General features: G+C 38.5%; 1 protein-coding gene across 1 annotated transcript; it reads right to left on the bottom strand.

Annotated features, from left to right (window-relative positions):
- Positions 1-274: 274 nt before the first annotated feature.
- Positions 275-27,198, bottom strand: LOC120791540 (chromodomain Y-like protein 2). Its single transcript, XM_040129983.1, has 7 exons — positions 26,888-27,198; positions 13,927-14,533; positions 9,560-9,777; positions 4,293-4,465; positions 3,987-4,197; positions 3,676-3,819; positions 275-3,585 (listed from the first exon to the last, which is right to left on the bottom strand). Exons 1-7 carry the CDS (start codon positions 26,909-26,911, stop codon positions 3,427-3,429), a joined length of 1,536 nt encoding a protein of 511 aa, XP_039985917.1. The 5' UTR covers positions 26,912-27,198; the 3' UTR covers positions 275-3,426.
- Positions 27,199-27,560: the final 362 nt, after the last annotated feature.

Genomic DNA, 27,560 nt, shown 5'->3' with positions numbered 1-27,560 from the left:
GACTCTTTCGTCCTCAAAACCAACACAGGAAATGCCAGTACCTGTCTGTCCAGCAACTGAGCTGAGTTAAATGACAATAGGACTGAAAGATATGAGCAGCAAAGGATTCAGAATGCAGACTGAAGCGCAGTTCCTCCATATCTAAATAATTATTTAATTATTGCAGTATCACAGCCATTAGTGAGAGATACATTGGCTGTGAACATGCGTTTTCACACTATTATGTTTTGAGAAATGTAAAACAAAAACCACATTGTGAAAGTACTGTTTCTTTATTTGAAGCAGCTCACTCTACCCGTCACAAAGTATGGATCAATCTTTGACAAATATTTAGATTGTAAGGCACCCCAAGATGTGCTTTGAGACAATGTAGGAGGAAAAGAAAAACATGAACAATGAAATATACATACATGAGACACAAGATATTGTGGTTATAAAAGACAAAAACACAGAGACCTGTCAAGGGTGCTGTCATTTCTAATAAATAATGAAGCAAACACGAGTACGTCTGTTTGTTTTTTTAGTTACAATTGATTTACGTCAAATTTTATGATCAAGTAAACTTCAAACACATGCTGAGGTGGGAATTTGGATCTGGTTCCTGAGAGAGAAACCAATAGTTGGAAACATTTTTTTGAAACAATGAAATGCATTCTGTCTCAAGTGAAACACCGAAAAGAAAGTGATATTTTACAAATTAAAATAAATAAAAGGAATAAATACATAGAGACCCCTGTCTTGTAAGATCAGTGTGATTAATGCTCAGTGGACCTGAGTCGTTTGCATTCACTGATGCTGTACAGTAGCCACATTACACAGGTCCTTCTCACCTTTTCTTGGGACCTTAAAGCCAAGCAAGAACGTTAACTGTTATTCACCAACAGATGAAGAATATAGTTGAAAAAGTGAATGTAGGGACCCCTTTCATTAAAAAAACAAAAAACAAAAACAAAAACAAAACCCCCACAAAATACCAACATCTTCCGATTAATTATATAATCCTAATTTATTTTTGATCACACATCTGCCAAGCTGCCTGTGAGAACATGGGAGTTTGGATTTTGTGATCTGAATCACTGTTCTGTAGATGGTAATATATTTGGAAAGTTAGGATAAAAGGATAGAGTTAGAGTATTTAATGACTTAAAAATGTCACCAAATGCTTCATCAAGACATTAATTATTACCTGCAATCAAACTGCAACGGCCACAAATAAAACTGTAAATCATTAAACAACCTCACGAAGCACTAGCACTGTCTCCTATGCATGAGTGGACAAATAAATAAATGTCATTTTATTGATCATCTGTTTGTATTTATAAAGCTCAGTAAGACATAACGTTATATATTAAATTATATGACATGCCTTCGATAATTTGCTGCAAATTACTTAACCTGTTAATGTCAAATGAGAATGTTAACATTCAAGTGACAACGGTGTCTAAGCATTTTGGTTTTGAGAGTTTATATGTATGCATAAATGATCTGTTTTCCTGACCCATTTTGTTGATCCAAGTTTTTAATGGGATAATTTAGAAAGGGTGATTAAAAGAGTCGGGGTGCCTCTGGAGCAAAGGAAACCACATGGCACTGCACATCCAAACAGTTATCTCAAATAAATACAAAAATAAACTGCAACATTTCTAACAATACTTACAATGCTGGTACAAAACAAACCCTGAAATACAAGGTATTAGGACAGGCAACACATTTATATGTACAGTATATTACATGCAATTAGTTATACAAAACAGTCTACATTATCTATATATTATTCTGTACTGCATGTGTACAACTGTAAAAATCGACAAATATCTTCTGTGTTTTACAAAACAATTTTCACAGACTTTTTTTTAACTTTTTTTTTTTCTCTTTTTTTTTTGGTAAAACAAAATAGATCCCTAACTATAGTACACATCAAAATATAAAATTATTTGAAATCTTAAATCATCACATGCAGATGACAAAGGACAAAGTTAACTCCAGCTACACAACTGTTGCATTTTCCATGATATATATCACTGACAATTAGTGTAGTCACAATGTGATTACCAGAAGACCAAGCGAGAATCATCTCTTTTGTGTGCTCCAACATACACAACTAAGAAATAACTGTCAGATGATTTCAACGTGATTTTTTTTTTTTCAGAAAAAAAAAAAGAAAAACCAACAATCACACATTTCACACAACCACTATCTGCATTGATAACTGGAAGCCATGTTATATGTATGTACCACCACAGTACTGCCTGTAAGGCTACTATGTGTAGCTCAAACAAAGTGGGATAAAAGTCACTGCTAATCCTTCCATCTGATACGTGCCGCTAATTAATTTAATCATCTATAGTCATTTTGCACTCAAGCCAAAATGCCAGTCGATTAAGAATGGACACATTTGTATGTTTAGTGTTAGCATTCACACGAGACTTCCAGTGTTCTCCATTTCCACTTATTTTCCTGATTTCAAAAAAAAAAAAAAAAAAATTCTACGTGCATTTCAATTCAAACAAGTCTCCCTTGAAATAAAAATCCTGACCTCAATGAGATTTTATTTGTATACATAAGTCTTCAATTAAACTCTTGCCGTATCTGTTTTGTTGTAGGTGAAAATAACTAAAGAAAGATGGATGTGGACAGTTGGAGGATGAGACTGCGTGTACTAATGCAACATCACCAGACGGTCTCATGAGTACACGAGCATTAATCTTGATTTTATGTAACGGAAGCAAATTTTCGGTGAGTATGGTAATGGAAACAAAGTCACTGAAAAACAAGATGTCCGTTCTGTGTAATAAAGACTTTTGAGCATGTATCAGAATTTGTGGCCAGTTTTCTAGTAGCTGTCTTCTGTCCATACAGAGCGGATGGAATGTGCACGTTAAGGAGCAAGAAACAGTGTCCTCATGCAAACTTTGGTTTACACTTCAACTCAAAACAATAACCAACTTAAAGAAAATCCTGAAAAAAATGCATCTTATATACAGAAAACAACTCTTTTAAACACTTGAAATAAATATATATTAATATATATTATCATCACTTTATCATGTGCTTTCAGACATACATTGATTTCATACATCCTGATTAAGTCTCGCATAGGTGCAGAAACACTCTGTACCTCCCTGCGTTTAAACAATGCGCATTTGGCCCTTTGCTCTTTGACTCAACAAGAGGAGAAACATCTGGACGGTTGTGGGTCCAATAACAAAAGTTGCTTTAAAAAGAGGATCATGAAGAAATTTGTTTTGTTGGTAGCAATCTAAGCAAACAGAACTCCAGAGTGTCCCATCTGCTGATGGATGGAAACAACGGCCTTTAATGCAACTTTTCCTTCAGTTTGAGATCACAACCTTATCATCCTGGATGTCCCTCTGTAGGTAGCGTCAGACCCACACTGACCATCTCTGGTTTCCTGGCTGTGGCTGGTTACTTCTCATACGCCTTGTTCTGCAGATAACTGAAGAGTGCCTCTAGTCCTTTGGTTGAACACCACAGCTGCCTCAGCATCTGACACTCTTTCTCATTCACTTCCTCCAGGACTGACATGAGGATACTCCTAACCAGGCATTTGGACTCTTCTAAAACCTTTTAAAGACACACACAAAAGGGGAGAGGGTCATTTGGTTACATTCAAAAGAAAGCTTTGCCCTCTGGGTTGTCTAGATCAGGACTTACCACCGCATTGCATGACGCCATTTCCTTCACACGCAGCATCACTTCTTGGTTAAATGTGGTTGGCCAGAAGACCTGTGACACCAGACCTCGACTGCATGCTTCTTGTGCTGTGAGTTTTCTTCCACAGAACAGCATCTCGTTGGCCTGCCGTTGGATACAGAAAGTGAGAAAATGACAAAGTCTTTTAAACTTGTCGTGCAATCCAAATGTTTGATTTGGGTAAACACAGGGTAAATCACATGGTTATAAGGGGAGACACAGATTAGATCAAGTGAAATTTGCCAGAACCCCTTGATATGGCTGGGACCCACCAGAGCTACGCCCAGGATCTGGGGGAAGGTGTAAGAGGAGCATCCAGAGGGGGTGAGATGGAGGGCTGCGCATGGAGTTTGGAACCAGGCCCTCTCACTGGCCCACACCACATCACACAGTGGCAGGATGGAGGCCCCTAAGCCCAGAGCAGGCCCATTTATTGCCACCACAATGGGTTTCTTGAAGTGAATGAATGCCAACACAAAGTCCCTAAAGGTGTCACAGAACAATCAGTACCAAATCCGTCGAGTCTGATGGCAAGCAATAAGAGAGTCTGTGTTTATAGTGGAAAGATTTCTTCTTACCGAACAGCATCTGCGATGCGGCTGCTTTCTTTTCTGCGGTCAGTGGACAGACGCCCTATCAGGTAGGACGGCTCCAGGCCACTGCAGAAAACAGTCCCCACGGAGCTAAGCAATAATAATTTACTGTCATCAGCAGCTGCATTAGTCAGAGCTCGACATACTTCCTTCATGATCTGAAGAGGAAAAGGGGGAGATGTGTATTATATTATTAAGTCAGCTGACACATGAGAAAAGACAGGGAAGAAGAAAAGATGAAATAAGTTTTGAATCCTTAAGGGTAAGGCCTGACATCCACTCAGGATGTCGGCTTCTTTTTAGTGCAGATAAACAGGCCTGAGAGAAAATTCCTACGATGCTGATTGTTAATGGAGACTAAAAAGTTTGAGGCCACAGACTGTCACTATCTAATCTATACACGCTCTTGTGAATATTACATATACTGCATATTAAAACATCTCTAAAGTTTAAATTCCTCAAACAGTGCTTTTGTTAATCTTGATAAAATACTAAAGAGAAAAATCCTAACGGAAACTTTTAGTCTCATGTTACAACTATAACAGTTTTTCTGTTTATTTTGGAAGCGCTTGTTGTATCATTGTATTTTACCATGATATCTATAAGCATTAAATAGTTTCAACTAAGATAAGTGAATAATGACTGTATCAAGAAATTGTAATGGAAGCATGCTTTGGTAGAAGCCAAATACCATTAAAAATAGCAATAGATAATCAGTTTCCCTTAACAAAAGTCATAGAGCCAAATGAGATTATAAAAAGGTTATGTCTAAAAGCCTATGCAATCTTTATCATGTCTGAATTTAACTAAATGCACAGATACTGTTGGAGAGCAAATGCTAGTTTTAAAAGGCACTGATTAATGGTATTCAACGGCTGACTTCCTTGATCCTGACATACTAACCATTTTAAGTTATCAGTTCATCTAAATTCTAAGCACATTATTTTAAACAAGGTGCTTTACAGTTATTGCAAGCTCCCCAGGTACATCGACAGCAACAGATCCCTCAGAAACGTCATCTCCTCAATGGAGATTTTTTTCAAATCCGAAAGCAATGCTACTTGTTGAGAGTAGGAGGCGAGATTTCAGTGGTGACTTTGGTTCTAGCCAGTTAACGCCAAATTCCAAGCAGCGGTAGAGTGCAGGTGAAATGTTTACATGACAACTTGCCGCACAGCTTGTTTCCTTGACAGTCTGCATGCCAGCAGCTACTGACCTGACTGTATGTTGATAACAGCTGCTCCTCCTGGCTGTAGTGTGGGACAAATAGGAGCTGTGAGAAAAGTTGTCTGTGCAAACTTCTAGATCGAATATAATACCTCAAATATGATTTCATCTTATTTAATTTCATAGGACGTATTCCAAGGGATGGTGAAAAAAAACCCAGCCAAGCAAGGGTATTCAGCTTTCAGTTGAGGACACTTGAACTATGACATCTCCACAAACGGGCTATAAAGACACAAATTTAACCCTGTCAGGTAATATAAAAATCACATCATTCTGCATCAACATGCAAGTGTTTGACCTTTGTCTCACGTGATGAAGAAGGGATGAGCTGTCATTGTAAGACAGACGACCGGATAAGAAGTTGCCTGGAAACCCCAGCCCTCACCACATCATCACTGTCTGCACTCACGATGCACACTCTCCTGCCAGATTTTGATCAGATTAAAACCCCTGACTCATTAACTATTCACCCTCAAAGTGAATTTACTTCTCTTCGCCTCACCAAACACAATCTGTCCCCCAGTCTTAACTAGATGTGTGTGCGCACGAACGTGCATGTGCGTGCGTGTGTGTGTGTGTGAGAGAGTATGCATGTAAATGAGACTAGAGATTACATTAAAGTGAATTATAATCCTGCTCAGATACATGAAGCAGAGATGGGCAGATGCTGGTTCCACTCTGTGAGTAGAGGCCTCAAGGATATTTGTAGACAAAGAAAGGTGGTATCCACAACAAAGACACTTGCAACACCATGCACCAGCTCACTAGTCAATCACACGTTTTAGTAGATCTGAGTAGATCTGACAGACCTGTTGCAGTTAGAGTTCTTCCCAGTTTCCAGATGCCACTTTTTGGCATTTTTTTCCTTTAGGATAGTTTTTTTTATTTTTTAATTCTCAAAGCAGATATATCTTGCCCTTTTATAGAAATCACTCCCTCGTTCACTTATTCACTTCTCCCAACATAACAGACATGCAATAGTTTACTCTATAGTGAGCAGTAAATTGAGATTTCTGACACTAATGAATCATCATAATTTTATGTCCTCACTGACGGCTGTAAAGTTACACTAGTGTAATTTTCACATCTCCAATTGTTACACATTGCATTCTGGGATTGTTAGCAAAAAGTACTTTTTTTTTTTAGCTCTATTTTGGGGACTTACGAGGACACTATAAAGTGTATACATCCTACCTGACAGTAAATTCAGAACACCATATAGTAAATAGAGAGGGATTTTGAATACAGTCCAGGTGTCTCAGAGAGTTCTACGACATAAATATTCTGTGGCATTTTCTAGGATTCCAACAGGATTTTATTTTATTTTATTTATTTTTTTTAACAGGAGACAAAATGACGTATCACAAAATAAAAAGCAAAGGTGTAAATCATAAAATGAATGACAGCTGAATTCCATTCCACTGCTTTAGTTTCAGGGTCCTGGTGTTGTGCCTGCTGGCTCATTGTCATGACTTATTGGGACACTTGGATAGAACAGAGCTATCATTAGTAACACCTAAATGTTTCAAAATGCCTGCCGTGAAAATGGCCTATTGGGACTCTTTACCCCCTTTTAATTACTGCTTTATTAAAAGTAGGTGTGCAGGAATTAAGCCTACATATACTGTATAGACACTGTAGACAGTGTATGAGATTATGGCTCTATACAAATAAACTTGACTTTAAAAAATACACAATATGTTAACAGCTAATGAGAGTGCTCAAGAGCCAGGAAGTTTCTACATAGATTTAGATTATTCCTTATGAAGAAAAAGTGTTAAATATTTCTTTGTTCACTCATGTTTTAATTTATAATTTCAGGGCTCTTACAGTCAGAGTATTGACAGCATACGAATGATAAAATAACAATGAGAAAATAGTCTGTTCAAAAACATTTCAATGGCACTAAAGCACAGGAACACTGTGTTAGGCCAGAAAAGGTAACAGAAAGAGTACCAGTTAATAGCTCGGGGAACTTTTTCTCTTAAAGCAAACACTGAGTGTTAAAAAAAAAAAAAAAATGTACAGGAATATTTTTACAGATTTTTTCTGCTAAACCTATTCTGTAGGCAGATCCGCAGACTCTCTTGTTCCTGTAGCTTCAAAGAGTGAGAGACAGAGAAGGCGCTATGAGAGCTGTTTGATAAGCCCACAGCTTACTGGCTTACTGTCACACATGAAAGTACACACACACACACACACACACACGTGCAATCACAGTTTAGGCCACTTCAGTGCCGGTGAAGTACAGGCGGCTGTGCACACGACGCTATATCAAAGGCAGAACCGCCCTCTGTGGAAGATCTAAGACTCATCATACAATCTGAGGAGGAGGAAAATCCTGTTTGCTTAGATTTTTGAGCCGGGGTGGACGATTGTGACACATGCCATTATCTGTTTCTAACATGACTATTATATTAACAGACCTCTATGGAATCTGTAAAAAAAAAAAAGCATACATTAACAACTCTATTTTAATTTATTAAAAAGTGACAACTCAGAATAGATCAAGATTGATAAGCTTAAAAATAAACTGTAATTTTTTGTATGATCTATTTAATCGATGTATCAGTAACTTCATTGTAAGGTTGAAATTATAAATGTAGACTTTCATGACCTATCCACTAAGCAGTATAGCTAATGGATGGATGGACGACCTATCTGGTTTTATCTGTGAGGTAGATGTGACAAGACTGTGATAAAATATTTAAATCCCCGTCATTACAGTGAGATATCATGACAGATTAAAGTGCAACTTCTATATTCAGGATGTGCATTTGCTCTGCCAACAGATGTTGATTTTATGGAGAGAATTCGATCGACAGAGTGCTGAGGAGACTGTGAGAAAACACGTTAAAAGCCAGTGAACACAGTTTGGCTCAGATTATGTGCCCTAAAAGCCTGTAGAGAAAACTGTGCTGGTTTATCATCAGAACTAATCAAAGGTGCCTCTAAAAATAGTGAGATCCTGTCTACATGTTCAATGTAATGAGCAAATCAGCAATTTATTTATAATTTACTAAAACCTTTTTGTTGTTTTAGGACTAAATTTCATAAAGCCTGAACATCTGGATTTCAGTCACGAAATTCTGTCATTGAGATAGCACAATTAGTCCTTTTATTCGAAAAACTTCTTTTGTATTGGAGTATCTTTGTAACATTGTAAAAGTCAAGCAAGTTGAGAAATATTTTGGGAATCTTTCTTAGCATGTTAAATATAAGATTTTGATGATGCCTCTAGCAAATCCAAATTTAAAGACAGACACAACTAAACAACACTGCAAAAACTACAGCATTTTGGCATTTGATCATTGAGTTTACATTTCTTTACATCACTTCTTTACTACTGCAGAGATGACAGTTTTATTGCTACATAGCAAGCAGTGAAAATCATCGGATATCTGGCCACTTCTAGGGTCTCCAGTTCTCTTGAAGAATAATTACAAAAGGCTCACCTTTAGGAACTTGCTACATCATTTCCTCACTAGTTCAACTGACATTTTGCTGTAATAACAGATGGCATAGACCTGGATTATATGTACCCCTAATTAGCCTACTTGTAGAAACCTTGATTGGCAGGAGGCAGTTTGGATGAAACTGTGTGTCAGTTGTAAGGACAGAGCCCAACAGCTATTTTCTATCCTTTTTCTACTGAGCATTCTTGCTCCTTTTCAGCAATGCCCTGTGTAAGATTCATGCAGCTAAACACATTGACACCTGGCAGCTGTCAAAGAAAAAGTTTTCTAAAGTTGTCTCCTGAAAAATCCCCTGGAGCAGTTGGGGAGTTAGCGCATAGCTCCAGGGCATCTCTACAGCAGTTAATGAGGAAACATTTCTCGTTTCATATTTCCAAAACAGAGCTCCACAGCAACCGGCATACAATCAGAAAGTAACAGAATTAAATGTAGGTCTTGATACAATGATACAACACTAAAATGTAATGGACTAATGGACACGGACGTGTAACTCTCATGTATAAGCAGTTAAAACAGCTTATGTGGGTGCGTGTACATTGTCTTTCTCACCTCTGGTGTCAGAGCGTTGTTGTCTGTCGTTTGGCTGGACAGCAGGACATGCGTGAAGCCCTCCTCCTTCCTGACCACGATGTCTCGGAAACGACAGTTGCTCTCGTTCTGTCGCACGTTGTACCTAAGCCGCTTGTCGAACACGTAGCCCTTCTCCTCAGCCAGCTTCCGCTTTACTGAGCTGTGCAGATGCATCTTTCCATTGGCAAGAGGGGAGCCTGACACAGAAGAGGCATGACAGAACAGGTCAATCTGACTTTGAGGACTTGGGGAGAAATGACACACCTACTGGGAAATCAGAAAACAAAAAATCCTCCACGACAAAAAGATCACCTAAAATATTACTTTCAAAAACTGTGTGTGAAAATTTTGTTCTTTTAAAACATGGGTCTTGGATGACGTCGTTTATGATAACTGCTACACAAACTGTAACTTACAAACCGTCCATTAGAGCAAGCAACACAAGCACTCAGGTGATCGGGCGGTTTCAAATAAATAAATAAAATAAATAAATAAATAAATAAATAAATGGTTAAACTATATTTTCCAAACCCTTATTTTACAGTTAATTTGTCCATTACAGTTGTCTGTTGCCATGAAAAACTGTGAGCGTGCACATCAAAGTTGTACTAGGAAGTAGCAATGAAAAATGAAATGGATGTTTATAATATACATTTTTGGAGAAACATTTAGATGCTGAACATCATTTTCACTTCAAATAGTGAAATTACTATCTAAACCAGTGGTTTAGATAACACTGTTAAACCGGGCACTTTTTGAAAGCTGTGTGACTGAGTGGCTTGTTATTCCTTTGAGACATGTTTGTGATAAAACACGGTATACAGCTTGATTTGACTTGTGTAAACAGTATATTTGTGTATCTGAGGTGGTAAAGCGAGAAATCTGTCTGGGGTGTAGAGTCTCAGTGACTGTCAGCTGAGGAAAACTGCTGCCCCTCCTCACAGCAAGTTCTTCTTTGATGCCACAGTGCGGCTTGCCTGAATGTTTTTTTTAAATTTTATTTTTAATGTCAACTCAAACGTAGACGAAGCCCAACAAACTTCAGGTATCATCTAAGTTTTGTGTTCACCTAAATAAGTACATCGTTTCCTAAAAAGAGCATTTTCTTAGTATCTACCTTACTATGACTTTCTTCCTTATTTTCAAATTTTACAGATATGACAAAAGTTCCTTTGTGTATTACTGAAAGCTGAAAATAATGCTACATACTGTATTCACAATAAATAGTTTAGAAGATATGACTAAATATCTGCATTTGTGATGTTACTGCAGCATGAAACTAATGCAACTTATATATAGACATAACAAGAACTTCTCAACTCATTAGAAGTAAACATATTTCTTATACAACTAAAACACCCTATATTTGAAAGGTAGAATTTTATTCTTGTTGAAATCTTCTCAGCAGTGCTTTTGTAGGCCGCACTAATTCTATGCTAGCAGTGATTTTAATTATTTTGTATTTGCTACTTACGATGCTTTTGTCTTGACACAACTAGAAATCGTGTAATTATATTGCCAAGATAGCTGTCATCTATTTCTGTGTCACCTGAGGGTATTTTCTCTGCATGAAGCCTGAGCTGTCACGGCAAGATTCAATGAATTTGAACTTTTCTTGATCGTATAAATATTTCAAGCTTGAAAACTACACAGAGACACAAACACACAAACAGTTGGTCTGATGTTGAGAAAAAAAATCCTTTTCAACTTTTGCTTTCAGTGGAGACTTTGAAACTACACAAAAGCCCTCAATGGGAGCCTTAGTTTGTGATTTGTAGATGATTTATGCAGTGAAGAGGTAGACCCAGCCAGTGTTTCCAAAAAAAAAAAAAAAAAAGAAAAAAAAAAAATCAGTAAAACCTGACCTTTGAGTCACCAGTACAAACAAAAAGAGAACGAAATGAGAAAAAGGCAGGTGTAACATTTTCTACGGTATTATGAAAAACAGATTTAGGGAATTCTTGGCTGAAGATACATGAAGCCTTCCAAGCTTTCTCAAACCAAAACCCATTGTACAACAACTTAAAATATATTTAAACATAAAATATTGGGTCTAGTTCCTCTAACAAACAATCATCTGGAGTTTGACTATGCACTACAGTGTCGAATTAACAGTGATTCTCAAATTAATCATTATTATTCTCAAATTAAGAGCCTGTTTCATTTAAATTCGACAGATAAAGACCTTGAACAGGTCTGGACAATTAAGAGGTGCTCTCCACTCCTGGTCCAGAGTTCTGCCAGTAGCTAGCCTACTGTAATGGAGTCCAGTGTCTCACACACTGTGATAAAATTAACAACATTTGCAACATCCTGTCTTCCCTCTCAGAGCCTTTCTTTAATGCTTTTACAGGTTTTAGTTTGTTAATATGCTTGAAAAAGATATATCTTATGAATTGGTAAAGGTTGAATATTTCCGAATAGGGGACCTCTTTTCCTGAGGCGAAACAGAAACTGGATGGGGATGTGTCATGGAGGTCAATTAAACAAAAAAACAAAAAAAAAAAAAAATCAAAATTGCTGAAAAAAAAAAAAAAAATCAAAATTGAAATCAAAATTGTTCTTGCTCCAAGTATCATAAATTTACATAAAGTAGACATGAGATTGGTCAACATCTTGCTGCAACATCTGTAGATCTGTTTTTGTTCAAATTACATGACTGCGTGTATACATTTTGCTGCCAGTTGACGATCACAGTGTCACCCTCAGCGACTGTAGCAAGTTAATGGGTGGAGCTAAGGTGCTGAATGAGGTGAACAGGGTAGTCTTTCAAGGATTACGAGATTAGGATGCATAATAGCTGCCAAACCGATAGCCATCAGTTTAGTCTGGTAGCCCTGGCATTCTTACATTGAGAAGTTCTCGACTCACAATCCCTAATTAAATTGTGGTGCTTTAAAATGAATGAACAACTGGCAGATTCCATATGGGCCTTTTATTGAGCGCCCACATGTACACATGAAATTTCAACCATCAGTTGCACCATAAGTACAATGAATAACATGGCTGAAATTATGGGAATGGGGCTATGTATGTACTGTTATTCAAATATGGTAAAAAACAAACAAACAAACAAACAAAAAAAGCAATTCTGATCTGGACTTTCTGTTAAATAAGCCGAGATGACTTTTTGAAAACGTATGTAATGATTAACTATAGTGGTGCAGGCCCTGGACTGTGACCTAGGAGTGAAATTCAAAGGTGTTATCAGCTGCCCCTGCAGTAAAGAACCAGCGTAGGAGCTTTAAGAGCTGTGTGTCAGCAGAAGTCTAAATAAGTATAAAAGTATACCTGCTTTTTATAAGCAATGCAGTCTATCAGGTAACAGGAAATACTCATCATGTAAATATAATTTTTTTTTTTTAAATATTAAAAAGACAATGGTGATCAATTCACTTCTATATATGTAGCTGACTGCTATTTTAGGAACTTTTCAGTACCTGTATTATCCTACTCTAGTACATTTTCCATTAGAACCCAACCGATACATCTGTACGGCTGATATTAGCCATTAGCCATTTTTAGCTTACCACAGATACTGTATATCAGTGTGGGCTTATATGACAGCTAATAAGTAATAAGAAACTACAATACAGACAGGCCAAAGACATATCTACACCATTCAGTCCTCTCAGTCATGTCTGAACTAACTGCAGACACTTGACTTGTCAACTTTTTTCAAGCCGGGATGTTTAATGCAAGACTAGCAACTTTTAAAAGAAGAAATAACATATCGTCCTTGTCAAAAATTAAATTTAGAATTCATGAGCAAAAAACACAACTTTGTTCAACTCGTTGCATTCAGGGGTTTGCTACTTCACCTTTACTTGGTTTCGTATAACCAGTAGCTTATGGTGGCTCATGTTAGAAAACTTTAGATAGATATTCCTGTGTTACTGACATTACTGAGTCCGTTTGCTGACTTAATGACTCTTGTCTACTTGTGCTACTATTGCATGTCATTTTATCATTTATCATTGTTGTAATTGTCAATTGTGGCCAAATTGACCACTGCTCAGCAAAAGCTACAGTCTCCTTTAAACCTGAGATAGTTTCTTACTGGAGTTTGTGTTCATTAAAGGCCGCTAAAAACACAAATATTGAATATACAACAATATTAGATTGTGGATTAGTGGTTATTTGCATTATTACAAGTGTCAATTGTATTTTGAATGAGGTTTTCTTACTTCTGGAACAGAATCCACAGTTTGGGGTTCACTTTAGCACTCTATATTGTTTGTAGATTTTTTTTTTTTACCATCACATCTTGATATCAATTTCTGCCTCAAAAATCAAATATCAGCTTTGCTCTATTTTTGATTTCATTTAGTATATTAACATCTTACCTAGTTTAGTGGTGTACTGCTGTCCAGTGGTATCCATGTCTCTTTGTTCTCCATCCACTTTGTCTGAGGGCAGTCTGTGTGACTTTGGTGCTGTCCTGTACACCAGAGGCTCCATCTCTCCATTCTGGAGTCCATTATGTGGAACCCTTACTGGAGGGACAAAGTGAGGTCCCCCTGGTGAAGGAGCCTTGTACGTCATGGCTTTGCTCATTCTGTCCCCTAAAATATGCTTCCCGGGTCCTACACCCACCCTCCTCTGCTTCTGAGTGGGTCCTGACCCTCCGCTTGCAATCCCCAGAACAGCTCCTACTCCATCCCCCACAGTTGAGCCACAAGTCCTTTTCTTTTTGCGGGCCTCGGACCTAGCTCTGGAGTTTTCTGTAGCAGATGGGTGCCTGGTGATGAGGGGGTCTCCACGATTTTTTGGAGCTTTGGGCCGTTTGTGTGAGTGCAGTCTCAAGCTGTTGAACTGGTCAATGAATTCCTCGCAGTGCAGTAGGTGATGCTCTGGCTCCCATGTGTCCTCCTTACTTCCATAACCTTTCCACCTAATCAGGTACTCCCACTTACCCTTCTTGTTCCGCCTCTTGTCCACAATCCGCTCCACCTGAAGGCAGCACACACAGGGACAGGCAATTAGATACTAATTTAATGACTTAAAAAAATAAAAAAAATGTATAGATTTACTAGTTTTTCCCGCTCAAAAAAAACCAAAACAAAACACTGCTTTGTTTAAGAAATGAAGAAAAACAAACTGTATGTACTGAAACTGATCAGCACAAAGGTTCAGTGCATTAGACAAAGAGATTTAAATATCAAATTATTTAAAAAAATGAAAAATATCAAATATATTCCCACTCTTTATCTAATAAGTCAATATAAAAAAAATATATAAAAATAAACAGGTCAACCTTAGCTCCTGCAAAGGCTATCTGATTGACAGAGGTTTTATAATAAAAATGTCTGCTGCAGTGTGTCTTTTGATGTTGCTGTCTACATATAGTGGCTTTAACCTTAAATGTCTAACGGAATGAAACAAAAATTAGTTCAGCTAGCCATTTAAGTGACAAACACCGGCACACACATTAAATTTCTCCAGTGAGATTGTTCAATTTCTTTTTGGTATTTCTGGTAGCATATAATCTTCTCATTAGATTCCCTGACACAATTACCAAAATAAAACAATCACCATTGGTTTTACAAAAAAGGTCAAGGCAGATGATGAGACTAATCGACAGCTGAGAACTGTTTATGTACTTATAATCAATTTAATATCTGCATAAAGGTAGAAGAATGCATCAAGTAAAACTTTAACAAAATGCCTGCTAAAATGCGTTATCCATTTGCCCTGTTTAATTTTAATATAAAAACGTACAGGCCTGAGGCCTTTCATATGATTTTATGTTGCTGGTGGACAGAGCCCCCTTGCAGGTATACTTCATGGCCTAGCACCATACATGGCTACCTACCACTTTGCAGTGGATATTCATGATCCTTAGAGGATAAATCACCTTGTTTTACATGTATGGCCATCATCTGGCCAAATTTTCCAAATTTGAACAAAAGAAAATCAAAACCAAATGGGCAGATTTCCATTAAATTGGCTGAGCACATTCATGTTTCCCAGAGGAAATTTTTTATGTTTAATTATGTTTTGAGACACTGCCAGGGAGCATCAAATCTTAAAAAAAAGGTACATTTTATGACATACTTAAAGTTTAAGATAAGAACTAATTCCCTGTAGAAGAAAGATAAGAGACCAGAGTGGAGCTGAAATGTGCTGCCGGCTGCTGTGATGAATAAACCTTAAACATCAGTATTTCGAGGTCAAACCAACACTACAAAAAACCTGGACATTTTATAATTATATTGGGCAAGCAGAGATCACAAAGCACCAGCAAATATAACTATTTGACACAAGTGCTTAACTATGTACAGCGATTGCATAACCCCAGAGTAAAAAGTAACAGTAGTCAGAAACTACACAAAATCTTAGTTAATTTAATGAAATATATGAAAATATGTATATGAAAAGACCTAATGAACTTAAGATGTCCTGTTCACTGGAAGAAGATAGTGACTATAGTACATATGTTGTCATACTCTGGATTGTTTCTATCAGGGGAGGAAAGGAGGAGGAATATGGGGAGTAGTGGATAGCTTTGTGGAATGATGTGAGCTCAACCACCTTTAGCTTAACATCACAAAGACTAAAGAGCTGGTTGTGACTTCAGGAAGTGGAGGATGCCCCTGACTGACTGTCGTCGAGGTGGTTGATGATTACAAGTACCTGGGAGTATATATTGACTATAAACTGGACTGGTCTAGGAACACAGATGCTGTGTTCAAAAAGGGCCAGAGTCAACTCTTCCTACTGTAGAGGCTTAGGTCATTCAACATCTGCAGGACCATACTGTGCATGTTCTACCACTCTGTGGTGGTGACCGTCATCTTCTATGCAGCAGTGTGCTGGGGCAGCAGGGTGAAGGCAGCTGATGCCAACAGACTTAACAAGCTCATTAAGAACGCTGGTTCTATTCTGGGAGTCAAACTAGAGACTCTGGTGGATGTGTCTGAGAGAAGGATGCTGCAGAAACTTCTCAGCATCATGGACAACCCCTCTCACCCCCTGCATGCTTCCATGAAAGGAAATTGGAGCATACGCAGCAGGAGACTCATTGCCCCTCAATGCAGGACTGAATGGTACAAGAGATCCTTTGGAGACCATCAGACTCTGTATCTCCTCCCTTAGCAGTGACATCACCTAAAAACCCATTCATGTAATATCTGTAGAACCTGCAGTATCTCCCCTCCATCTGTTTTGCTTCTGCTATCAGTACTGTGACTATCATTTCGTCATTTCAAAATTAATGTAAACTTTCACTTTCAACCCATCACTGATAACTACATTGTTCTATTTTGCACTGTCACATCCATGTCTATAGCTGCAGTCTGCCAAAATTTTAACTTTAATTTATTTTCATTTAGGTTATTTTATTTCTTTATTTATTGTACATAGTATTTAGACTTGTCTAAAAAAATGTATTTCTCTACCCTGTGTTCCGATTGCACTGAGGTAAGATAAGATAAGAAAGAACTTTATCATTTACTGCCACTTGGTATCTCAACTCCATTAATTTAACTCCTACTTGTTTTAAATTTCACAGATTTGGGGGTTGTCAAAATTTCCCAGGAAAACCTTTTATGTACAAATTGAAATGTGATGTTCTAATTTCTGAATATTTAATTGTTTTAAAAGAAAACTCAGAACATACAGTATGTTAATAAGTTATATTAACATAAAAACACTGACTACAGAATGTACAATGAGACCAGTCAAAGAAAAAAAAGGTTGCGGGGAAGAAAACAGGACTGGACAGGGAAGAAAAAGATAATCAAAAACACACAACCACACACACACACACACACACACACACACACAACCACACACACATACACAATCACATTAAAAAGAATACATACAATATGGAACATATCACATCAAAAACTCTCATACATACACATCACAGTAGAATCTGCCAGCATCACTCACCAAATAAACACCTGCAGCACTGCTGTCACGTCTCAGACACATGTAACATGCAGGTTTTGGTCAGATAAATACACATAAGGTTCCTTATTACTGCCTGACATTGAGGTACATTTATGCTGACAAACATATGACTAGTGCTATACAATAAAAATAAAAAAATCACATGCAATAAAATCCTCAGGCATCATTTAACTCCTAAGACAAATTTTGAATGCAGCCTTTTGGCCTTTAAGACTTTCAGCACACAGCAAAAGACAAGAAAACATTTCAGTAAGAGTATGTTGAACAACACTCATAGGACATTTAGAAGTAGCATGGTTCTGGGCCATGAGACTGATGGAAAATGGTTGGAAGGTTTCATCAGAGGCTTTAGTGCAGCTGTGGTAATAACTGCTCATCGTGTTCTCAGATGTGTTGCGCACATTAACTGGAGTAAACATCTTTTGATGGGTGAGCCGCAGGGGTGTCAGAGAAATGAACAGACGATTAGCTTGCCTACAGTCCCAGACAATGTCACACTTGCATTGCAGAGACAGACATGCAAAGAAAAGAAGAGAAGGAAGGATAAAGTGTGGGGTAAACTTTTGTACAAAGACCCTAGAGGTTTAGAGACATTTGATGCTTAAGTATGAGCTGCAGAAACTGTAAATGTAGGGCATCAGTATCCTCCGACACAAACCATAGGGTACCATGCTCATCAGATGCATTGGTATAAATCATGATAAACCATCAGCAGCAATGTCGACACGATGACCAAACAATAAGACTACATCTACATTAGGCCATGTAATTTTAAAAAGGCTATTTTCTTGTGAAAGGACTTATGTCTGCACTAGTATTTACAGGTCATTTTGAAGAGACCTCTGTCCAGAGTCAAACATCTGAACAATAGAAAAACAGCTAAAGCTATTCTTCCTCTTCTTCATCCTTTTTTCAGTTTGCGAAAAACAAAACTGAGCCAACATCTGATAAGTGGGACAGACAACACAGTTCTAACAGGGGAAACACTATTTGACGGGGGAAAAGACTTTGACATCTGACCAGCTGACCAAATTGTTATTTTATGTCCATGACGTCATCTGACAAAAATCAGCATAAATACAGATTGTGTGTTAATGTATGCTGACATTTAAAATTAATGATCACAGAGAGGGTTAGAGGCAACTAAAGGCTGTCCTCTTAACTTTATTGCTACACAAAGCCCAACCCTCACTGCATAGCTTATATCGCTGTTTCGAGAAAGGCCAGTTTTCCCCATGCACACTGAAGCACCAAGCTGATTTGTGATTTATACACTCCAACCAATATGGAAAATTTCACTTTTTGGGCAAGAAACACATTGTTTTAAAGTGGGCTTGAGGCTGAAATGGAGAGAAAATCCAGTTTTGTGTGGATTTATAGTACAACCAAAACCCCTGAAAAACACTCAGCCCAAGGCATTGGCATCACATTGTTACTGATAAAATCCGTCTACAATTTATTATATTGTATTCATCATGCTCACTTTAAAATTATTACTATCAGTGCAATTTAAGGCAGACCCAAGACCATTTGTATTTCAGTAGCCTTTACATCAGAGTGAACAGGGAGGTGTCTGTCTCACCATGAGGTGAGACAGACACGTCAAACACATCTCCAGTTAAAACACATTATGTAAAAAACAAAAACTGATTACTCATAACTCCCCAATGAAAAAGTGCATTACATCTTACATCCCGGTTAAACTTTGATCAACATACCATACTTGTGTACACACACAGTTTTACAATGCAATTGGAAAAACGGGGGACTTACTTAAAACCTTTTGGTTAAGTGTAATGTGAAATGGGTCATTCATAGTGATGAACAAACCGCTCTATTTGGTTTTGTTTTCTGTGGTTTTACAGCCAGCAACTTTACTGTTTTGGTTTGGTCTCACCACTCTCACAGAGCTGTTTTTGGCAGCTGTTTTCAGAAAAAAAGGGCTGATAAACTACCTGCTAAGTTACCTCTCCAGCACCAAATGAGAGACAGACAAAGTCTGTGAATAGCTGGTAAACATAGTGTGGCATTTAGCAACTAAAGAGCCAGATCTTTCCCTCAGGAATCAATATATACCAAAAAGGAGATAAAGGAGAGTGTCTATTGAGCTTCATCACATGACCAGAAACACGACTCCAAATGAATATGAACATTGCTCAGTGTCTGCTGGATGTGTAAATCGACAACTGTTTGCTAACACGTTCACCTTAAGGACTCCCTAAGGTGATGATATCTTAATGTTGTGTTTATAGCCTGTCAAGCCGCCAAAAATATCAATGAATGCAGGTTTAAGTATAATGCTAACATGAGCTGTCACCGTTCCGACCAATAATTAACTATGGACTTACCCCATAGTTGTTTGGACACAGTGATGGGTAAGGTGAAGGATCATGGTGCATTAAGAATCATTTTTCTATTATATCAAAACTTTCATATGCAACTCCCATCTGAAGCATTGTGACAACTAGTAGGTCACAAAGCCCTTCAAGAATGAACTCCTGTGAAGGCATTCTCTGTTGTGTAGTCACACAGTTAATAGTGTGTGTAGTACAATTGTATTGACTGGCCTCAACACCTACCATTGATGAAACTACAATAATATTTACAGGTTGCCGCTTAAAAGACTTTAAGCTAGTGCACTTCCTTAAAAAACGTAACTACAGATTGGAGCCAAGTTAGCCACGGAGTTATCACATGTGAGAACTGTGATTGGTCATTTTGGGCTGCTTGTGTTTTCTCCTCCAAGTCTCTCATGCCAGTAGAGACTGATCAGAGTAAGTACAAAATTAAGGATGTTGAAGGAAGACTCAGTGGTCTTTTGCTGTTCAGTAACACATATTTAACAAAGACATGCCCCCTGCAAACCTTCTATTCCTATAAATCACCGCTATGACAGTGATTGAAACAAATTAAATTATGATACAGCCTGATCGCATATGACACATGCATCTAGTTTTGCTGTCTATGGATAAATCCAAAGCTACGCCAAAGGTATCGGCTGTGGGACTCACATTAACCCTTTTTGTCTACTATAAATCCAGCTTTAAAATTTTAAAGAGTTTGTACTGTTCTAGATTCCATCGCAGCCTGCTTGTTCACATGGAAATTTACATGATCAAGCATATTCACATATGAATATTCCCATATTGAATACTCACTTCAGTGGAAATTGGAGGTGACCTGACATCACTTATTTGTTGAGCAAGAAATGGAGGATAGTTGAAAAGTTTAAACAGAGAGTTTAATGCAGCTATGGTAATAACTGCTCAATATGCACTCAGATGTTCTGAGCGCATTAACAAGAGTAAACAACCTGTGATGGGTGAGCTGTAGGAGGGTCACCCAAATGAACAGGAGATTTGAATGCTTACAGTCCCAGACAATGTCACATTTAACCATATACAATGTCATAAAAAGGTTTGGGAACCCCCTGTCAAAATTTCTCTTACTGCGAATAGTGAAGTGAGTAAAAGATGACCTGATTTCTAAAAAGGCATGAAGTTAAAGATGACACATTTCTTTAATTTTAAGCAAGATTACTTTTTTATTTCCATCTTTTATTGTTTTAAAAAGGAACAAAAAAAAAAAAAGAAAAGGGCTGGAAACCAGTTTGGGCACCACGCAGGGTAAGTACTTAGTAACCCCCCCCCTTTGGCAGGTATCATAGCTTGTAAACGCTTTTTGTAGCAGCCAAGAGTCTTTCAGTTCTTGTTTGGGGGATTTTCGCCCATTTTTCCTTGCAAAAGGCTTCTAACTTCTGTAATTCTTAGGCCGTCTTGCATGCACTGCTCTTTTAAGGTCTATCCACAGATGTTTGATGTTGTTTAGGTTAGGGGACTGTGAGGGACGTGGCAACAACTTCATCTTGCTCTTCTTGAGGTAGTTCATTGTGGATTTTGAGGTGTGTTTAGGATCATTATTCTGTTGTAGAAGCCATCTTTTTTTTATCTTCAGCTTTTGTACAGACGGTGTGATGTTTGCTCTCAGAATTCGCTGGTACTTAATTGAATCCATTCTTTCTTCTACCAGTGAAATGTTCCCCGTGCCACTGGCTGCAACACAAGCCCAAAGCATGGTCGATCCACCCCCAGTTGGAGAGGTGTTCTCTTCTTGAAATTCTTCACCTTTTCTTATTATGGACAACACGTTCTATTTTAACTTTATCAGTCCACATGACTTGATGTTCCTCACTTTGCAAACTTCTGACACTGAATTTTGTGGGGGGATGCGGGCAATGTTTTTTTTCTGATGACTCTTCCATGAAGGTCATATTTGTGCAGGTGTTGCTGAACAACTGAACAATTCACCACCACTACAGAGTCTGCTAAATCTTCCTGAGGGTCTTCTGCAGTGAAAAGTGGGTTTTGATTTGCCTTTCTAGCAATCGTATGAGCAGTTCTCTCTGAAAGTCTTCTTGGTCTTCCAGATCTCAGCTTGACCTCCACTGTTCCTGTTAACTGCCATTTCTTAATTACATTACAAACTGAGGAAATGACTGCCCGAAAACAATTTGCCATCTTTTTAATCAATTATTTTAATTTTTAGAGTGCTAGGCAGCTGCTTAGAGGAGCCCATGGCGTCTGATTGTTGGGAAAAGGTTTGGGGAAGCTTTGAAATTTGCATCAACTGGCCTTTCCTAAGGATGATTGTGAACAAACCATAGCCCTAACAAACTAATCAAGGTCTGAGACCTTCGTAAAAGTTATTTGAGAGCTCAAATTTCTTGCGGTGCACAGACTTTTGTATGGTGCCCCCCCCCCATTCTAAGATTGTACAAAACAAAAAATTATATACTAATCTTGCTTAAAATGTTGAAAAGAATGTTTCACCTTTAACTTTATGCCCTTTTGAAGTCAGTTAGTCTTCTACTCACTTAACTATTCACAGTAACAGAAATTTTGACCAGGGGTGCTCAAACTTTTTCATGCCACTGTAATAGCATAACAGATACACAGAACAATGAGAAGGAGAGTGGAGGAGGTAGATGGAAGGGCCAAGTTGTATATACAAACCAGAGAGATTTAGTAACACTTAGAGCTTAGGCATGAGCTGGAAGAGCGGAGGTGGGCATATCCTCCCTCAGCTGCCAAACCCGTTTCAGCATCCTCCAACCCAAAAAAAAGTGAGAAGAGCATACAATGATCTCTCATAGATGTCAAGACAGGTGTGTAATGTATACCATGACATCAGTTTTGGATGTAGTTACAGGTGCAAGAGTGGACACCCATCGTTCATGCTGGGTCTACATTATCATTTCTTTTCTGAGCTTAGTGATCTCATAGAAATCCCACCTCTGAACTCTGAACTGCCTATGAACTAGCAGAACCAGGAGTTGACTGTGTAATCAGCTGCTGTCTTAGTTTATCACACGTTGAATATGTGCAGCGTGTGGCCACAAAGTCAATGAAAAACGACAGTGCACATTTTCACAATGACACTTTTATAAGTAAGTCTGGCACTAATTCTACAGCCTTGCTAGCATCGTTGTTAAACTGTATTTAGGCATTGCAGTGCTTTGAACTGAAATCTAATGATAGCCTGCTAACATCCTCCCAATGACAAGGCTAACTAATAGAGATATATAGAAGATATAATGTTTACCACATTCTTTATTTTAGATCACCCTCAGTTAGTATATTAGCATGCTCACATTTGTTAATTAGCACAAAACACAAAGGCTGATGGGAATGTTTTTAGATTTGCAGGTTTTTAGGCATAAAGAAAGTTGCGGAACTGAAATGTCATGAACGGAGAGGATCCAGACACTGGATTACACTCAATCTATGCAACTGTGTGTCAAAACAAATTAAAAAATAACGGTGCAGTAAAGTCAAATCATCAGAAAATAAACAAAGGATATGGACATCTGCAGACAAACAATGGGGATCAGTGATTGGTTGCTGGGCACATATAATCACAGTTCTTTCATGTTTCTGTCTGGCTGAAGATTGGGCGACAACATGCTGCTCAGCTTTCTCCCAACCACTGACCATAATCAATCCAGAAAGCCACATGAGAGCACTAGATTTGTTGCTAGGCATTTTTTTGGAAAAAAAAAAATTGCTAAAAGGGGCTCTAGAAGGCAACAAATCTTGCGAAAAAGTCACGGAAACACAGGGGTCACCAATGTAATTATGATTCATCATCTGGGAACCATGGTTGTCATTGCAAGATTTTGTGCCAGTCCACCCTAACCCTAACCCTAACCCTAGCCCTAACCCCTAGCCCTAAGCCCTAACCCCTAAGCCCTAACCCCTAACCCTAGTCCACCAGGTAGATGTTGAGATAGGTGATAAATGAAAACTTTGAACTTCTGTTGCCACTAAATGAAAAGTCAGTGGATCCCCTAAGTCATTAGGATCAATCCTCTGGGCACCATGGACATCTGTACCAAGTTTCAGCTGGTGTTGCAGTGATCGTTTGTAACCATCATCAACAAGGACAGTAACAAAAGTGATTAAAACTTGTCATCTTTACAATCTTTTGCTACCAACGAAATTCAGAAAAGCACAGTCATTGTTCTTCATCAATAAAAATACAAACTTTGGGCAGCTAAATTTCAAGCCTATAGGAGGCGAGTAATTTGATGCTCAAAAGGCAGATTTTTGGTGGAGGTTCACTTAGATGTCAAATGTTGGCTGTAAACAAATTAAAAAGTAGCAACTGACCCCAAATTGTTGTTTTCTCAATTAAGTTACTGAACTGACATTGTTCCATTCTCTACCAGTGCATCCGCTACCTCATTACATTTTACAAAGTAGGAGTTCTTCAGTAGTTGGCAGACAGCCTGACCTTTATCCTCAATTTTTCAAAAATGCTTTCCCACATTACCTCTCAGATTATTTGATTTCTTGATATCTGAACATCCTATAGACTGAATTTTGAATTCAGACAGATAATTGTAGTTCAAATTGTTAATTCTTTCCCACTTTGGAACAATACCAGAAAAGTACTGAATTTAAATGCCCAACCATGGTCTCGACCTGTCTCACTGAGTCTTTGAGGTCACTGCTTGCTCATTTCAAAGCCTCTAAGCCAAGGCTACACTTCCATGACTCCCAAACATCTTATTTCCAAAATATGTAATTTCTAACTCGAAAGCTCCAAAGATGGCTAATGGCCAAAACTCAGGCCTCACAGCATCTTTTTAGAAACCTCTGAGTGATGTCAAGCAGTTCTTCTTCTTTGTAAACCTTGTGAGGTTGGCCTGGTCCTTGAAAAATGAGTGAATCCCTCCTGTATTATGTTGTTTGGAGTCACGTTGCTTTTGAAAAAAAAAAAAAAAAAAGAACATACAAGATTCTGTTGTTACATGTAATACATTTCTTGACCTCTCCTCTCACACTTAAATCCCAAACTCTGCCATAACAGTCCTATCCATCAAATTCCAAAAGACAACACCACCAATAGACATTAACTGACAATACTGCCTTCACTTTTCAAACAACTCTTACAGCACCATCAAACAAACAACTTTTAATTAGCTAGTTTATTGATGCTGGCATTCCCAACATGTACACATGCCTCAAAATTATGACTTTCCATTCACCCCAACAATAGAAGAACCCCTTCTCCATATTTCAAATGATTATTTTTGGTCATTTTTAAATTAACGCTGTACAGCACCAGTGAAATCTGGCCATATTCTCAATTTGGTCACTCTAAACAGAACTGTGGACCCATGGAGGTGTTGTCATTATCGCGGGCGAGCAATTGAAAGACTCAGCTGACTAACGATGGGTCATGCCTGCCAACACAGTGTTACTAACAAAAATAAATCATATTTTGTTGGTGATGAATCATGATTAACCAGTAACCTGTTCAACGAAGATCAGCCAATCAGGTCCAAAGAAAATTCATCAACTTCCAGTGACCACAGGTTAATAGTACAGGCTGCCACATGAGGCCGATTTCACATCAAAACAACAGCCTGTGTGGAACAATCATCATTCTCAATCTGATAGTCAAACCTAGAACAAAAGTACAGTATTGCTCACTACTACTTCATTGACGTAATACTACATTCACGTAATTTGGAATTACAAGTTGGAAGCTGATGTGAATGGTTTTTCCCACATGCAAGGAGCATAATTAATTAAGCAGAAATATGCTGTTAAAATCCATGTAGTAATAAATTGTGGGAAAAAAAGAAAGAAAGAAAAGAAATGTGAGAAAGAGAGAAAAATAAGAAAAAACTACCAACAACCAAAACACATGAACATCTGGGGGACCCTGAGGAGGTGGGAGGCCTAGTCAAATATGGACTTTCGTCAAGTCAGTAATGTGTGAATGAGTTTCAGCTACAAAAAGAGTACTAAGTGTAATACAAATTACTACAGCCAGTGGGCCTAACTGTGAGAAACAATTTGTGAAAAGGCAATTACTTACAGCTTCTCACTTTTTAATGTATTGTCTTCTAACTGATGCCCTGCTTGACCCATCATATGCTGTTTGTCAGTGCTTTGAGCAGATAATGTTATCTACTTCAACACTCGTGAGAGGTTCACCAGGTTTGGCTTCAGAGGGACCCTTTTTTGAGGCATATTTAGAATGCATACTTCCAAAAATTGTTAACTTGTTATGTCTGACTTTATTCATTTATTTGTTCTTTGAAGTCATCAAACACTGAAACCCCCCCCCCAGCCCCCCTCTCTCTCTGTCACCACCATGAACTAAAACATATGACACCATGTCCCGCGTAACAAAGGCTAATGACAGTAACTGCTTGATTCAGTACAGCTGATGTAGGAACCAGGCTTCATGCAAATTCTGGCACCGGTTCCACAGTGATGTTGCGCACGAGGGCAGCGTGACCTTCCTGCCAACCCGTTCGGGGCAACTTTTGAGCCCAGCGCCGTCGGAGTCCTCATTTCACAAATTCACAAACGAACCACGAAAGAAGCTCACACAAGACTTATTTATACCGCTCGACAAAAATAAACCGGTGCCTCAGCTTGTGTGCGAAACAGCCTGCGAAGCAGTCACGCCGCCGTAAGGGCTGTGATGACAAAATATCTTTTGGCATGTACGCGCACCTTCAGAATCATCCCTCCGTCTGTAGCTATTCACCATGTCCGTCCGCTCAGCGCTGCTGTCACTTTACCACGACTTTCAACTCGGCGACAGACTGAGGAGTTCAGCCCGTGAATTACATCTTATCTGTTTACTTCGGCCGCGAAGAATCGTGTCAAAGTATATCAGAAGCGACATAAAGTACAGGCATAAATTGACCAACCTTGTCTTCGCAAAGCTTGAGAAGGGTTAGTTTCGCCTGTTAAAGGGCTTAGGACACCGCTTTTTACATACGTGACGCCCTCCCCTTTACTTCCTAATTCCATTATTCGTCAATATTACAGAGCATTTTTCTTGGAAATGGTTTTATCCTACCTCGTAAAGGTCTCCCGAAGCCATTCTGGGGTGCGGATTCCGGCGGCGCGGCGTTCTTGCCTGCCTTGTTGGCTTTTTTTGGACCCTACTCTCTCGGTGTTTCGGCGAAAACCCCGATAGACGGGAATTAGCGAGCAGCCTTGTTATTCTGAGCAATCCGCAGTAGCAGATCAGCAGACAGTGTCAATCGAGCCCGGCGCTCTGCGATGGATCGTTCCACATTTAAAACAAACAACCATCGGGGCGGTGCTGTTTACCCAGACCCAAGTGCAGGACTGAGAACTAGTTCCCGGCTAAGAATGCTCAGCCTGATGGTCTGCATGCGCCATGCTCCACTAAGCTCTGTTGCAATCCAACTACTCTACGGGAGATGATATGCTGGGTGTCTTGTGTTCACACACACCAGCTGAAATAGATCCCTTTTTTTTTTTGACCTACTCTACCTGTCCACTTTACTGTCAAAGAAAGAACCGACCTCACCCTAATTTAGATTTATAAGGAAACATGCAGAGCGAATTATTTGGAACTACTTGTAATGAATTGTGACCTACTGGAAGCTGCGAAACTGTTGATGTTTGCGTGCACCCCTTCATTGACCTGGGAATCACCACAGAATTACTTCATCACTTTCACAACACAATACATAATTATGGTTAACATGATTGTAAAATTA

The sequence above is a fragment of the Xiphias gladius genome, chromosome 1 (genome assembly GCF_016859285.1).
Source record: "Xiphias gladius isolate SHS-SW01 ecotype Sanya breed wild chromosome 1, ASM1685928v1, whole genome shotgun sequence".
NCBI lineage: Eukaryota > Metazoa > Chordata > Actinopteri > Istiophoriformes > Xiphiidae > Xiphias > Xiphias gladius.
The sequence above is the reverse complement of the archived record's forward strand: the minus strand, read 5'-3'. Positions and strand labels throughout refer to the sequence as shown.

What these genes read in the sequence shown, in the direction of transcription:
- LOC120791540 (XM_040129983.1), bottom strand. Translation starts at nt 26,911, where the DNA reads ATGGCTTCGGGAGACCTTTACGAG. An exon ending in GCAGTACACCACTAAACTAG is followed by an intron (nt 9,778 to 13,926) that starts GTAAGATGTTAA and finishes CTTCTGTGTCAG; the next exon opens with GCTCCCCTCTTGCCAATGGA. An exon ending in AGATCCTGGGCGTAGCTCTG is followed by an intron (nt 3,820 to 3,986) that starts GTGGGTCCCAGC and finishes ATCCAACGGCAG; the next exon opens with GCCAACGAGATGCTGTTCTG.